This window comes from Leucoraja erinacea, chromosome 23 (assembly GCF_028641065.1).
Source record: "Leucoraja erinacea ecotype New England chromosome 23, Leri_hhj_1, whole genome shotgun sequence".
Taxonomy (NCBI): domain Eukaryota; kingdom Metazoa; phylum Chordata; class Chondrichthyes; order Rajiformes; family Rajidae; genus Leucoraja; species Leucoraja erinaceus.
In genome coordinates, this window is record NC_073399.1 from 15687901 (window position 1) to 15703631 (window position 15731).

A 15731-nucleotide genomic window follows, 5' to 3' on the forward strand; every position below is an offset into this window, starting at 1 on the left:
GGAGAAGGCAGAAAGAGAAGAAAGAAAAGAGACAGTGGGAGGGAGAGGAGGAGAAACAGGAAACAGTGAGGAAGGGTGAGAGGAGAGAGAAAGAACGGACGAGAGAAGAGAGAGGGAAAAAGAGGAGAGGAGGGGGAAAGAGGAACGGAGGGGAGAAGGAGAAGGGAGGAGAGTCAAATAGAGAAGAAGAAGAGAGAGAGTGAGAGAGAGAAAAGAAACGAGAGAGGGGAGAAAATGAGAGAACGCGAAACGGAGAGGGAGAGGGGGAAGGGAAAGGAAAGAGAGGGATGAGAAAAAAGACAGGAAAGAAAGAGGGGGAGAGGGAGGGGGGAAGGAGGGGGGACGGGGGAGAAAGAGATAAAGAGAATGAGGGAAAGGGAGCAGGAAGAGAGGTAGATGAGGAGAACATAAATGGAAAGAAGAAAAGGGAAGAAGGAAGGAAAGAGGAGAGAAAGAGGGGAAAAGAGAAGGAAAAAAGAGAGCGAAGAGAAAAGAGAACAGGAGAAATAGGGCAAGACAAGCGAGAGAAGAGGAAAAAAGAGATTGAGGAACGGGAAGAGAAAAGAGGAGAAGGAGAGGGAGAAGTGAAGAAACGGGAGAAATGAAGAGGTGAAGAAAAAATGGACGAATGGAGGGAAGGAGGAGGAAAGGAGGGGGAGAAGAGAGGAAGGGAACATAAGATTAACAGAGGAGAGAGGGAGGGAAGAGAATGGCATAACTAGAAGGAGAAGAATTAACAAAGAGTTTGCAGAGTGAGAGAAGGGGAAAGGAAGAGGAAAGGGGAAAGAAAAGAGAGCAACTAGAAAGAAAAGCATAAGAGAGAAAATAGGAGAGACAGGAGGGAAAAGGGAGAAAAGAAAGGGACAAGAAAGGAAGGAACAAGGAAGAGAAGGAGAAGCGAGAGGAGAAGAAGAGAAGGGGGGAAACTAGAGAGAAAGGAGGAGAAGGGGTAAGAAAGAAGAGCAAAAAGAGGCTCACGAAGAGGAAGGAAGAGGAGAAGGGGAGAATTACGGAAAGGGGGGGGAGAAGAGAGGGGGAAAAGAAACGGGAGAAAAAGAGAAAGGAAAGGGGAGAGGGGGAGAGGAAAGTCAGCCAAGAACCGACTGAGGGAAGGGAGAGGAGGGGAAAGAGGGGCCAGAGATCTGGGAAAGGATCAGGAACCGAAACTTTGGGGCAGCGGGGGGATAGAGTATTGAGGAAAGCCAGGGTAGGGGAACAAAAAAGTGACGAGAGGCAGGAAGAAAGAGAGGGAGTCACGGAGAAAGGGTTGTTAGGGGAGAAAAGGGTATGCAGGACAGTGACAAAAAGGAGACTGGGATTAGAGGCCAAATTGGAGGGGAGAAGGGGAAGAGTTAAACAGACAGGACCTGGACTCTGCGGTTCTAAGAAGACTGTGGCTGAGAAGGGACAGAATGGCGGAAACAGTTTTTAGAGCTCACGGTGCTCAGTCGAAGCTGATAGTGGGCAGTCAGAAGAGCAGGGGACACTCTGCTCACTGTAAAGCAAAAGGAAGCAGACCACAGTTAAGGGGAAAGAGGAGGCATCGTGCAGGGATGTTGGGTGAACTTGCAGTCGCTAATCAGGAAGGTGACTTGAAAACTTGGTAGAAAAAAAGCACAGGTCAAGTCATCGGGGTCGAACTTCCTCGAAAGAGAGGGGAGACAGAGCATTACCCGACTGGAGTAGGTGGCAGTATCAACAAAGTGGGAAAAATTAAGAGCCACAGGATTATCGGACTGTGTTGGATTAAGGTAGAAGATGGAAGGACCTGATGAAAAGTGCAGGTTCTCGTAGCGCTGGGGCCCATCAGCCGAGCGCTGTGTGGAGAAAAAGTCGGTAGCCGCGGGACTGACCATGAGAAAAGGCATGGGCTATAAGTTCGGGGACACGCGTGCACAGTTTCAGAGAGAGGGGGCACATAGTAGAGATGGTCAGGAGGTGTAACCCACACAGAGAGCATGAAAAAGGGAAGAAGTCGCTGAGACACCTGCGTGGAACGCTGGATCAGAGAGCATTGTGCTACGAGAGACATGAGGTGAACACACCTGGCTGAAGCAGTTCTCCCCCCGCTTGACAAGAGAACGCATAAGAGCTGCATGATCCGGGTCAAACTCACCTCTGATACCAACAAAGGGATCCTCGACCCCTCTCTCTCTGGACATAAGATGGCTTGCTGGTACTGTCTCACAGGGGGGTCCAAATACCCACATCTCGCTGTCAATCATTGGGGAGAGGGCGAATAGATACAGAGGGCAGGACTAAATGCCCCGAGTGGTACGTGGAGATGGGATTGCTCAGACCACGGTAGAGGAATGGATAGAGATGTGACACCAGCTGCAGGAAAAAAGACTTTGGCGATGAGAATGATCAGGATCGGCAGGTCAAGAACGGAGCCATGTGCGTTTCGTAGAATGAGGAAATGTCGGTGTGGAGGAGAAACAGAAGTGGAGAGTTGGGAGAAGAGAGGGGGGGAGGAGGGGGGGAGGGACGTTTGCAGAGGTGAGGGGGGAAAGGGTAAGGGGAAGAGAGGGGGTAGAAGTCAGGGCGGTGCGAGACATCAGGCATTTTTATACGCCAACTTGCCTGCGAGTAAGAGAAAGAGATAACAGCGGAGTACAGATGGAGAGGGCGTCAGAGAATTTAGAGCACGACACGTGTGCTGCCTGGTGCAACGGAGTGAGAGGTCAGAATTAAAGGGAGCGAAAACGAAAGGCAGGAGACGGGAGGTTTGCGTTTTGTGTAGGGAGAAGAAAGAGAGGAAGGAAACAAGCCGAGGAAGAAGAGAGTGGAGGAGACAAGTGAACAGATTTGGGAGGAGAGATCCAGAGGAACAAAGAGAATTAGAGATGTGGGAAGATATACAGAAAGAGCACCTTGAGTTGCAAGGAGAGAGGGTAGGGCTGAACTAGAAGGGATGAGGAAGAAGAAAAAGAGCGCAGAGAAGAAGACTGATAAAGGAGTGGAGGGAGAGCAAAGTGACAGACAGTGAGACACAGACAGGACCAGGGGAGACAGCTGGAGCAGAAACCAAGACAGAACGAAAAGGATGCAAAGTAGAGAAAGCAATGAGTGACATACGGTCAGATTGCTTTTCGATATATGAAAAGGAGATACAGAAGAAGGAGGAAAGAATGACACTGACAGGGAAAGGGGGAAGTGTGGAGGGGGGAGAATGAAGGAGAAAGAAGATGTGAAAATAACAATATGGGAAAGATGGCCGATAGGGTAGGGGGAGAGAAAAGAGAGAGAGAGAGGGGGAGAAGGAAGGCAGAGAAAGAGGGAGAGAATACAGGGAGATGGAGGGAGAGAGAGGGGGCAAGAAGTTCGGGGGAGAGGAGCGCGAGGGGGGAGAGGTAGGTGGGCGAGGAGGGAGAAAGGGGGGGGAGAGGTAGAGGAGGGAGGGAAAGAGAGGCCGAGGAGAATGCGAGGGGGGCTTGCCGTATTATTATAAAGAAGAATGAGAAATTTTGGGGGTTATGTTCATTTTAAAATAGGTATTAGTGGTAGACATCTATGACTACGAGGTGACTCAGCCAGTACTATAAGATAAAGCCAAACAGATGTCTGAGGATGCTTGATGAACGATACCCAATCAGACCGATAGACATATTCCGAGAGAAAGTTAACTGGAGGGGAACGAGCTTTGAAGTATAAGCTTTGCGAAATGGGTGAAGAAAAGCACAGGTTAGTTACAAAAATTCGTACCAACTTTGGCGTTGCTGCGAGGAACAAAACAGACAGTAATGGCATATGATGAAGAAATACAGAGGGTGGGGAACACAGATGAATTCAGAACCAGCAGGTCAAAACGGGGGGGCCACAGGAGCAAAAAAACGCACACACAATAGGAAACATTATCCCTAGCAAAAACGTCTAAGCGAAAAGAGAGGACAGAGGAAAGAGTACTTGGGGTCAAAGAGAAGAGAGGAGAATTGAACCGGTGTTAGCTGCCCCAAGAAGACACAAAAGGTAAAGAAAGGTGAAAGAATTACAGAAGGATTGCACAGAGCTTATTAATACGCTTTAGGTCTGCATTATACGGGATCTGCAGAATGCATTGGCAATAGCCGGTGGCCACAAAGCTGCCAGTACATTTGGGCCATTACACTACACAAATTTACAGAGAGACAAATAAAGCCCTCAAAATATAGCCGCCATTTTGATAGCCATGGATCTACTATTGAAGCATACTAGAGTTAAAGGCCAGAGAGAGAACACAGATTTTTAAGATGGCTTCCACCATAGTTCAAGAGCAAAATACACACGCTGTGGTATTACAAACAGATGCCCAGTGCAAATGTGGTTTTGGTGCACGGATACCAGCTCGAGAACAAGAGGTAGATGGATATTCAGAAAGCTAACCTTCTATACTGAGTGTTATAAATTATTTAAGGAAATGTTACAGTGCTTATGGGCTAAAGTCTTATTGGCTTCAGAAGATCCATGAACGGCGCATTTTACATGCAGTTCTGGGATGTCTTAGTACCTGATTGGCTTACCCAACTATGGTTTTCCGGGGTACAGGACATGGTGCTGGAACCATGTATAACTGTAAGACATAGTCCTAAGTGGCTGGTGCATCCAGTAACTGAGGATAGCTATCCATGTCATAGAAAATATTGATTTAGTAGGTTGTAGACTCTAAAACACTGCTACGGGACATGGGGCTATCAAAAAGAACTGTGGACATGATCACAGCAGCACAAAGAAGGTCTACACAAAAACAGTATTTAGGTCATATTAAAAATGGACTAATTACTGCCATAATAACCTTCTGGACCACAGAAATAAGGATGTTCCGGCGGTGCTAGAATTTCTCACCAGCCTGCACTATGGAGGACTGAGTTACAGCACCGTGAATAGTGCCAGAAGTGCATTGTCAACTTATTGGTGGCAAGGAACAGTAAGACAGTCTGTGGGATCGCATCCTCTGGTAGTTAAAATTTTAAGAGGCAATGTTAACACCAAGCCACCAAAAATAAGATACAACTATATCTGGGATGTAAGTGTGGTCTTGACCTTGCTAAGGAATTGGTCGCCGGCTACAGCATTAAATCTGGATAAACTAACTAGAAATGGTAATGCTGATGGCGCTAGTCACAGCGCATAAGCTCCAGTTGTTGCAAAAAGTAAGACTGGATGGCTTCACTATGGCGGCAGGAAGTTTGGGGTTTGTGATCCAGGACCGTATTATTAAACAAAATAGGCCAGGATCAGCGGGGCAGGTCATAGAATTGATGGCCTACCCGGAGGACAAACGCCTCTGTATAGTGAAGCACGTTTTGTTATACAGTGAAAGTACAAAGGCTATCAGAGGCAAGGAATTGGCGTTTAATCAGCTATAAGAAACTGTACCATAGAGTGTAACTCAGACCATTTCGCGGTGGCTGAAATATGGGTTAAGATAGGCGGGAGTGGACAATAACATATTTAATTATCACTCCACCAGGGCTGCAGCTACATCCGCAGCAAAACGCCTTGATGTATCCGTGGACCAAATCCTCAGGATTGCAGGATGGTTGTCGGAGAAAACGTTTCAGAAATGTTATAACAAACCAGTTAGCAGTATGGGAACGTTTTCGGGGAACATTTTAAGTTCTGTATGATAATTTATCCCTGAAGAATACAGGGTTATGATATGAATTAATTCGATATTATTTATCATTTCCATTAAATAATTGGTATGAATGTTTTGAATATAATTAACAATTTCTCCCTAACTACCAAGGCAGTTGTGAAGCATGGACTCGTTTCCACGGCATGAGGTCACAGAGCTTTGAAATCTTTCACGTAGTCACTCACGTGACTCCGAAGTAAAATAGTAAGATTAAACGAGAACTTACCAGTTTGAAGTTTGATCTTTATTTTATGAGGAGGAACGTTGAGGGAATACGTGCCCTCCGCTCCCACCCTCGAATGGTCATATCTTAAACTGGTATCTCTTTAATAATCTTACTATTTTAGGTCATTATAGTATATCTGTGACCTCACACCGCTGCTTTGAAGGATGACACGCATGCGTCGTAGCGGGCTTCTTTCACGTATTCCCTCAACGTTCCTCCTCATAAAATAAAGATCAAACTTCAAACTGGTAAGTTCTCGTTTAATCTTACTATTATTGTCTACCCTAGATGGTGCTCCATTGTGTTCAGCTGAGAAGGTAAAAAAGATTCATGGAATTCAAATGTTTACTGCACAAGGTCATATTCTTAAGAGTGCAGATCTGGTCATTCTCTATCATATGACCTGCTGAGGAGAACGAATAAGAGGAGCACTTCGATCAGGAAAATGGTTGGCACGGAAGAGTTAGGCCTCAGGGCCCATTTCCAATGCTGTATGACCCTAAATCTCAAATGAACACAATGACTTTTGGTGGCATTTGATTCTGCTGAAATAGAACAGGCAATCTTAGTAATTGATCCTGCATTCAAAAGTATGTCAACAGGATATACCACTACTACTACTTCAGTCCTAGAATGGAGACAGCCAAGCTCTGCAGAAAATACTAAAAATTATGTTGAAGCCCATGACAATTTTCTCAGTTTTCCTAGAATCCAACAAACCCATCAAATGTTTCAAGGGACATACTAATCTTTCTCCTTTTGTAGAATTCCCATTGAAGCATTCATCTGGATCGTCTACTGAAGGCATAATTTGCAACCTACGACACCAGGGAGATAGTCCTGGGACCGATCTTTATCCTTGGTCTGGATGCAGCCTTGCAAAAATGTTGTTACAAAGTACATACATTTTTGATGCTACTGCAACCATCACCACTAGTGATCCCACATCATCCCATCCCCACCCCTATCTGCTTCTGCAAAATCGCTCCCTCTGCAACTCCTTGGTTCACTCATCCCTTCCCACCCACACCATCTCCTCCAGCAGGTACTTTCCCCAACAATCGCAGATATAACACACCTGTCTCACCTCCTTCCTCACATCTACCTAGAGACCTCAGCAGTCCTTCCAGGTGAGCCAGAGGTTCACCTGCACCTACTCTAACCTCATCTACTGCATTTGGTGTTCCTGATGTAGCCTCCTTTACATCAGTGACCAAATGTAGACTCCCTCTCTCTTCCCTGTGCCCCACCTGAATGCTCAACTATTTCTTCTATAATACTCCCCATTTTCCCCTTCTCCGTTTCCTCCCAACCACATCCCTTCCAATGGCTTCACATATCATGCCTCTTTTCTCCTTATCTCATAGCCTTTTGTCCTTCCATATCTGGTCTTTGTCTAATCATCTGTGCTCCTCATCTGTGTTCACATATCACTTGCCAGGCTTTGTCCTGCCCCACCTTTCTTCCAGCTTTCTCCCCCGCTACAATCAGTCAGAAGTAAGGGTCCCGACTTGCAATGTCACCTATCTATATTCTCCAGGGATGCTGCTTGACCTGCTGAGTTACTGCAGGACTTTGCGTCATTTGTTTAGATATCCCAATTGACTATTGAATTTCCCAGTTTGTGCGATCTCTGGCAGGCCGACTATATCTAACTATATTTGGCTCCCAACTGCATGGTGGTAACTACATCTGAATATTTTAATGAATGGCAGAGATATGCATGCAATCTAAAAAAGGCAACAGTGTGTAATGCAATTCAAAACATGTTTAATCCCTTATCTACCACAGTCGACTGAAGTTATCACCAGAATGTCAGTACCATGCATTACTAAGCTGCAACACAAACATGGAAACACAGAAAATAGCAAAAGTAGGCCATGCAGCTTTTCAACTAAGATCCATCATTCAATATGATAATCTGTCTCAATTCCATAATTCTGTTCCCTTCCCGTATCTCTTGATGCCTCTTGTAGTTAGGTATTTATCAACCACTTTCAGCAGTGTCTTTTTTTTCAACCTTCAGCCTTTTGGCCTCTGCAAATCTCTGGGGAATTCTGTTGGTTCACCCCCCTCTGAGTGAAGACATTTCTCCACATGTCAGTTCTTATATCAGACCAATACAAACAAAGAGTGAAAGCAATTAGTGCTTTGGAGACACTAAGTTTTATTTTATTATTTTATTTAAACAATCACTTGATAAATAATTAACCACTTTGTGCGTTGGTCCTGTGCTATAATGTGCTGTGTGGTGTTTCTTTTTATTCTGAAAGTCATGAGACCGGATTCCTAAAATTCATATCGTGGAGCAAGGATGGTAGTTCAGTCAAAATAGCAACCGAGAAGTTCTCATCTGGAGTCATGTGGATCTAGAAGGAACCAAAGTCAATCTGGGTTTATTCTATTATCGGATCCCCACTGAACCCAGACTGGGTACTTCCATTAATTACAGTTTCTGGGTTAATGAAGTTGAAAGATTTCACTCTATCAGTGTGCAGTGTAAATGTATAAGAATTATTTAAGGTACGTGTCTTATTTCTCAGATTGAAAAATCATCCCTTTATATATTTATTTTTATTGAAACTATTAGAGTACATTGAACTCATGATTGTGATCAAATGATTAAATCACTTAATTTCTTACCCTCTGAAGCAAGCTATATTTATATTTTCTCACCCAGCAAAGTGACAAACATTCCAAATTTGCTTCATTTGACAACTGGTTCAGACAGTTCACGGTTTATTCCATCTTGCATTTTGAACAGCTGGGTTATTCCTATTTGCAAGGAGAGTATCGTCATTTTTACACTCATATTCAAATCACTCAGGCCTCACTAAATATCAAATTATGAGACAACGCTGGACATAACTAGAAATCCATACCCTTGCAGACAAAGATAAACTTACATTGGTTTCTTAGTTACCGCCAAATAGAAAATGCTGTAATACTGTTCAGATCTGAGAGCAACATTTTTGCTAAAGACTTGAGGAGAAATTTGAGCCAATTTCATGTTCTTAAAGCAGTTTGCACAATCGGGATCATTTACTGTATGATCCAATAGAACAAATCTGTGGACTTTGGATGTTATTACACGGCTTCTTATATTTTACAGCCAGAGTCATAGTAAAACATGGGTAGGTTGAGGGGGACTATAAACGTTTATGGCATTCATGGAAAGTAGAAGTATTTTTGCACGTGTCAGGCACATGTGGTCAATTCATAACATTTCTCATTGCCTAAGCACCTGTTGGGAAATTTATCTCCATGACCACAAAAGGCTGACTTTTATTCCTACGGTTCCGTGTGGAGTCAAAAAATACACTATACCCTAAGGAACAATAAGCAATCAGTGAAGGGATGATATTATTTTCTTTGTAGCTTGAAGGAGGTTAAAGCACATCAGGCATAACATTAACATTCTGGCCAGCATAGGTGCACAGTTGGTTCCGGAATTACATTTATTCACCAGATCTATTACAATCTGTTTTTAACATTAATGAAAATGCAATGCTGATGTGATCCTACAGATTTAATTTGGATTATAGCGCTCCAGTTAACTCCTCTCTTAATCTTGTTTGGCTGAACACGTTACTAGCAGGACACCAACCAATTAACAACAATGTAAAGGATTAGCAACTGCACCCTTTTGTTTGCTGCAGCTTTTTTTTCAGTGTAAAACTCCCTCAAATAATGTCCACAATATTGTTACACATATTTGCAACCACACTTCCAAACTCGCAGTCCCCCCAAAAAATTACTCTCAAAACATCCAGACATTTGTACTCCCCCATTTCTCTTTAAAGAGTCAATACCCACGTGGTCACAGGGAGAACGTGCAAACTCCGTACAGACAGCATTCATAGTCAGGATCGAACCCAGGTCTCTGGCACTTTAATGGGAGTAACTCTACCACTGCGCCACTATGCCACTACATCTCTGTCCTTATGTCAGACCGTTCACAGATTGTAATTGCATTCTTAATGGAGATTTCCCTGCCAAAGGTGCCTGGGCAAATGCTGTTGGAGGATAGAATTCTTAGCTGTTGTGAAACCTCCAAGCTTTGAACATGATTATCATACATGTGTTAACACTCCTGACCTCAGTTTGCATAGTAGCAAGCTCACCTTGCTTGTCAGCAAACTAAGATTGCATGCCAGAAGGTCTGTGATTCCATTACAACATGACAACAATAAACCTAAAACTAAATTGCATGTACCAGATGTGGGTTATTGTCAGAATACAATTTCTATGCCTGGTTCTGGAGATTACCCAATCTATATCGTTACACTGTCAATATTCCTGATAAAATCACCTGAGTAAATTTAAAGTGCTACTCATTTGGCACGTGAGAAGGCTTGGAAGGCAATCCTAACTGCACCTTTTTGTATCATTCTGAAATATTGCTGGATTTATATGATACATAACTGTGCCATTCTTTATTCACCAAAGGCCGGTGCTAGAAATTTAGGCAAATTTCCAAATTGAAATCAATGTTGCTATTGATAAAATAATATAATAGTCATGAAACTGCATTTAGTTGACTGTTGCGAAAAGAAGTAAGGAGTACATCATTAGGAACTGAAAGATGGTATGGAATTGCACTTTATAATGTACATAGGTTATGGGCATTTTCTCATTCATTATAGCAATATGTTTGCAGTTGCATGGTACAGGCACTCAGTGTCAAGAAGTAATTGCAATTAATCCTTCATACTCCCTGGGGAAGGAAAATGTGGATACAATTGTTAATTGTGAGGAGTAGCAATTACATAACATAGTAATTAGCCTGTTATTAAACCGACCAATTCTTAAGCCTCAAATGTTGAACTAATGAACTAAGATTTTTTTTTTTGAAACGTAAATGCAGCAAGCCAACTAGTTCTTCATTTACCTGCAATTTCATAAAAATCAGAGTAACATTATAAATTTAAGGTGAAAATGAATCTGCTTTATATGAATGCACATGTCTCTTTTTATCTGTGCTTCTAATTGTGCACAAAATGTTATATCCTAAAAAAATGCCATTCATAAATGGACCAAGAAATAGCAGGATTGGAGAAACAAGAACAAAACTATAAATACCAATGACTGCTGTAGAATAATTGGCTTCCTTCAGAACGTCTGCCAATGTAGTTTCATTTAGCGGTAAGCCAGCAACTGAGGTTACAGCAAAGTTGTGGGTGACGCCATTCCGTAAACCCAGACGCCCGGTCAACAGTGAAGCACGAGACGGGGAACAAGTAGAGGCAGCTGCATGGAAGTCCTTAAATCTGAAATAGAAAAGAAAAGCAAAATTAGAATATTATTACAAATATCCTCTCATAAAGCAAAATCTTGTTCTTCTAAATAGTTGGAGGACCGTTCAGATGGAAAGTAAAAGAACAGCCCACACAAAGTACTGGAATTACTACTTCCCATACTTTCTATTCAAAGTAACGGTGATTTTACTTGTTATCCAGAGCTGTAATCATTGTAGATAGTCAATCTATCTAAAGAAGGGTCTGAAGAAGGGTTTCAACCCAAAACATCACCCATCCTTTTTCTCCAGGGATGCTGCCTGACCTGCTGAGTTACTCCAGCACCTTGTGTCTATCTTCTGTATAAACCAGCATCTGCAATTCATTCCTACACATGATAATCATTGTGGTGTGAGATACTCATTCACACATCAGCCACTGCCTTCCATTAGACATAGAAGCATGGTTCAGATTCAAGTTACATTATGTTTGTTGCAAAGAATAACCCGACCACTTCTTTGCTCTATTTCCACAGCTGCTAGTCTTTATTGTTGTTCCAGAAAAGCCAGTGTTATTCTTTGTAGTCATCCTGCCAATTCCCTAAGTGGCTGAACATACAAGGAGACAAATGCAAATCATTTTGTGACTGAACTGTGAGTAGATGCGTGTCTCTACAAAAATAGGCAACTCCTGTAGGAATAGAACAGCCTCCATCACTTGCCATTCAATCAACGTCAATGAATCACAAGAATGGGTTTTAAGAAATCCCATCTCAACATAGAAACATATAAAATTCTTAAGGGGACAGGTTAAATGCAGGAAAAATGTTTCCCATGTTGGGGGAGTCCAAAACCAAAGGCCACAGTTTAAGAATAAGGGGTAGGCCATTTCGTACTGAGATGAGGACAAATCTTTTTCACCCAGAGAGTTGTGAATCTGTGGAATTCTCTGCTAAAGAAGGCAGTGGAGGCCAATTCACTGGATGTTTTCAAGAGTGAGTTAGAAGAGCTAACGGAATCAAGGGATATGGGGAAAAAAGCAGGAACGGGGTACTGATTTTGGATGATCAACCATGATCATAATGAATGGCGTTGTTGGCTCGAAGGACCGACCTACTTCTACACCTATTTTCTATGTTTCTATGTTTCATAATGGCACCAAGGCAAAGCAGGGGAGTACACAATTTGAAGGATTCATCTATTTTCTTATTCAGTAATTGTTGTGGAAGCACAAACGCTTCTAAAATTTCAGGCATTGTACTTGCATCCAGCTGGGTGAGGTTAGACCCTGGTTTCATTTACATCCTAGCCAGAGAGTCACTTGTAAGAGGTCATTTTCCTGTTATCTCTGTTATCCTCCAAGGATATTCTTGGCTGCATCATATACAGTCACAGTTGTATCATATCCATCCGGACCTTTTTGCCCACCTACACTAATCCCATTTGCCAGCATTAGGTCTATTTACTTTTATGCTTTAGCTATTTTGGTGGCTGTCTAAACAGTATCTGACTCTACCACATTTCACCATTTATTCATCATCACAAAGTTTAAATCCTGCAACTCATTATCTAACTCCTTACCTAACAGTAAGGTGAGAGAACCCTCAATTTGTCAGCATTATACTTCAGGGATGAATTGTGGGCAGTGCATTTGAGGGTGTTGTTTGCCGTGAGTGCCAAATTGTTTGGCCACTGTAAAGTGGTTAGTGTAGGTAGAGCCTACTGTGAAATGATGTTTTGGAAAGGGTACAGTAAGAGTGGGCTCCCGCACTGCTCATTTGGATGGGGCTTGATTGACATTGGGTTTCTGTGAAACCCAGAAGTAGACCTGGGATGGTTGTTCAAGGATAGGTTGTATTTAATGCTGAATTCAGCAATGAGCTGACAGCATTTTTCATTGATCACAAAATCCTGTGCTATCAACAGTTGGGTTACACCTGGATGTTCCTTGTCCTACAGTCACCCAACTATTCGGGACCAGCAAGAAATTCAATCCTATTATGTATAGTATTGGATTGGAACATTTATATGAACAGAATGATTTAAGCTGAATTTCTCACGAGGCATCCTTTAAAATATGGAATTGTTGACAACCCAACATCCTCCTTCCAACATCTTCTCAACTCTTGCATCCTTTCTTTCCCCCCTTCCATCTTCCCTTCCACAACATCCATACCTCATTCCACCCTGAACCATCTTGTCCAGATTTGGTGTTTCTTTAGTCAGTGGCCAGTTTGCACCAAGATCTCCCCATCCGATGTCATCAGCTAAAATTATGATGAAGTTGGGCTTTCCCACATGGCTGTCAACTTGAGCCTCATTGAAGCCAATGTTACAATAAATGAATCCACTGATGAGTGCTGCAGTGATGATGATCATGAAGAAGAAAGCTTCCATTTCCCTTGGTCAATGCTTTTCCTGATATTGCCAAAGCTTCTCAGCCATTAAGCCAGAGTCATGTTGCTTTTACTGCAATAACAAAAGAATTCTGATGTTAGATTTCAAATTAGTCAAAATTATTATATTTTCAATAAAGAGTATTTCGGATCAGGGAGCCCATTCAGTGCATTGTTTCAATACTGGGCAAAAACTGAAGCTAGCTAAGTACCTCACAGTACAATGATAGGGCTAGTAGAGCTGCAGCCTCATAGCTCCAGAGAAATAGGCCTAATCTTGACCTCAGATGCTTTTTGTGCAAACTTTGCATGTTCTCCCTGTGATTGCCTGGGTTTTATCTGGGTACTCTGATTTCCTCCCACACCCCAAAGATCTGCCAGTTTGTGCGTTACTTGGCCATGGAAAATTCTCCCTATCTTGTCGGGGAGACGTGATGGGGAGAATTAAAAATTGAATTCATGTATGATTTGTACAATTGAAATTAAAAAAGGCTTCAGATGGTAAAATTCTGAAGTAGATTTGGGGTAACAGATGTATAATGCATTCAATATTATGATAACCTTCTGCAGCAAGTATAAAACACACTTTATTTAACATTTGGAATTAATCCTACATTTATACCCTCCTTAATGTAAATTTGCTAATCACTGAAATAGCAATTTACTATTTAATATCTCAAATCTCTGCAATATTTTCAACATTCCCTCTCAGCCTTCTCTGCTCTACCCATGAGCATGTTCAAGTTTTTGATCATAACTAAATCCTCTAATGCCTGCTAACATCCTGGTTAATCAGTATTCAAAAAATTCCATGGTTTCAAAATTCTTTTAAATTTCTTGCCCAAAGGTTATATATATATATATTTCAACTCTTGTTTAACAATGACTTGCACCAACTAATGATAGCCCACTTGATTTTCTATTTAATCCCTCCCAATGCAAAATTCTGTTGGTCCTTTTTCTAAGTTTGAATCCATTTGAGGATTTTATTATTTTCACTTTACTGTTTTCAATTCTCCTATTTCCAGAATTACCACTATTTTTATCTCACAGAAATACATTCAGCACATATCAGCTCACTCTGTGTCTCTGCCCTTTAGCAATATGTTTTCTTTCCGATAAACTGTCATGCTTTCGGATTTAATTCTTCCAGCCATTTTGATACGCTACTGTATATTTAGTCTGTGGCCATGTATCAATATAGAAAAACAGATTTTATGAAAATAGCAAAAATATCACCCATCTATGACTTTGTTATGTTTCAGTTCCCCTCTCTATATTTCATTTCATGGTTTAAAAATCATAAAAACATAATTCTATTTACACCTTCTTTCTGGGATTGCTACAACTTTCTCACCAAAGCTCTTAGATGATTGGAGCAGTCCTTACAGATATCTGACCTTTAGTAACTTAAATAAAACTACATTACACACACTAGATGCTGTTTGTAATATTATTGAGTTTTTGAGATAAATTAAGCAAGATATTAGTCAGGTTATGCTAAAATACCTATGATGTTGAAATAAAAAGTCATTTTGTCGTACATATATGCTAGTTAAAGGGTTTTTAAACAAGTGTAGAAATGGTGTGGCGTGTGGAAAAAATGCAGCAATTTATTTATGGCTTCATTTCTGTTTAATGATATTTTTTCTCTCATGCTATTAATTAATTTACAGGAAGCACCGATCTGTCCTTTTTGCATCCACAGTACTTGTGTAGCTGGTCCAGTACATTTCTGTTCAATAGTAACTGCCATCTGTTAGATAGTGCAAGGTTTAGTGATGCTGCGTGTATTGGATGTCAAGTGCAGGTGATTAGATTCTCCCTTGTTTTATTATTAACTAGACGAGGGGTGGGGAACCTGCGGCCTTAAGGCCTCATGCGGCCTTCTAGGCCATTAAGTGTGGCCTTTTGAATAAATCCAAATTTTGTAGAACAAATCCTTTTATTTTTATTAATATGTTTTTGTTCGTCTTTTATTATTTTAATTTTAATCTTTAAATTAATTTTAATCTTTAAATTTAAAATACCAAAGAGTAAAAGAAGATTCAATGAAATAATCCTATGTCTAATTGAAGTTTCTAGGATGCGGCCTTATTAGATTACAGCTAACTTAATGCGGCCTTCCAACATGAAACATTTCCCCGTCCCTGAACTAGACTAAAGTGGGACCAGTTGGGTCCCATGTTCACATGGGAGGACTGGTCTCCCAATGCAATATTCCACCTCTCCACCAATTCCAATATTGGTGGCCAG

The 15731-nt window shown here is 41.7% G+C and overlaps 1 protein-coding gene across 4 annotated transcripts in view; it reads right to left on the reverse strand.

Moving 5' to 3' along the window:
- arsg (arylsulfatase G) overlaps window positions 1-15731 on the reverse strand; it is a 104744-nt gene that overhangs the window by 60711 nt on the left and 28302 nt on the right. For all 4 annotated transcript variants that reach the window (XM_055653932.1, XM_055653933.1, XM_055653934.1 and 1 more), the window contains 2 exons: window positions 13256-13548; window positions 10926-11113 (listed from right to left, as the gene is read on the reverse strand). In XM_055653932.1, the coding sequence (XP_055509907.1) occupies window positions 10926-11113; window positions 13256-13476 (409 nt within the window). In that variant the 5' untranslated portion in view covers window positions 13477-13548. The remainder of the gene's footprint in view (window positions 1-10925; window positions 11114-13255; window positions 13549-15731) is intronic.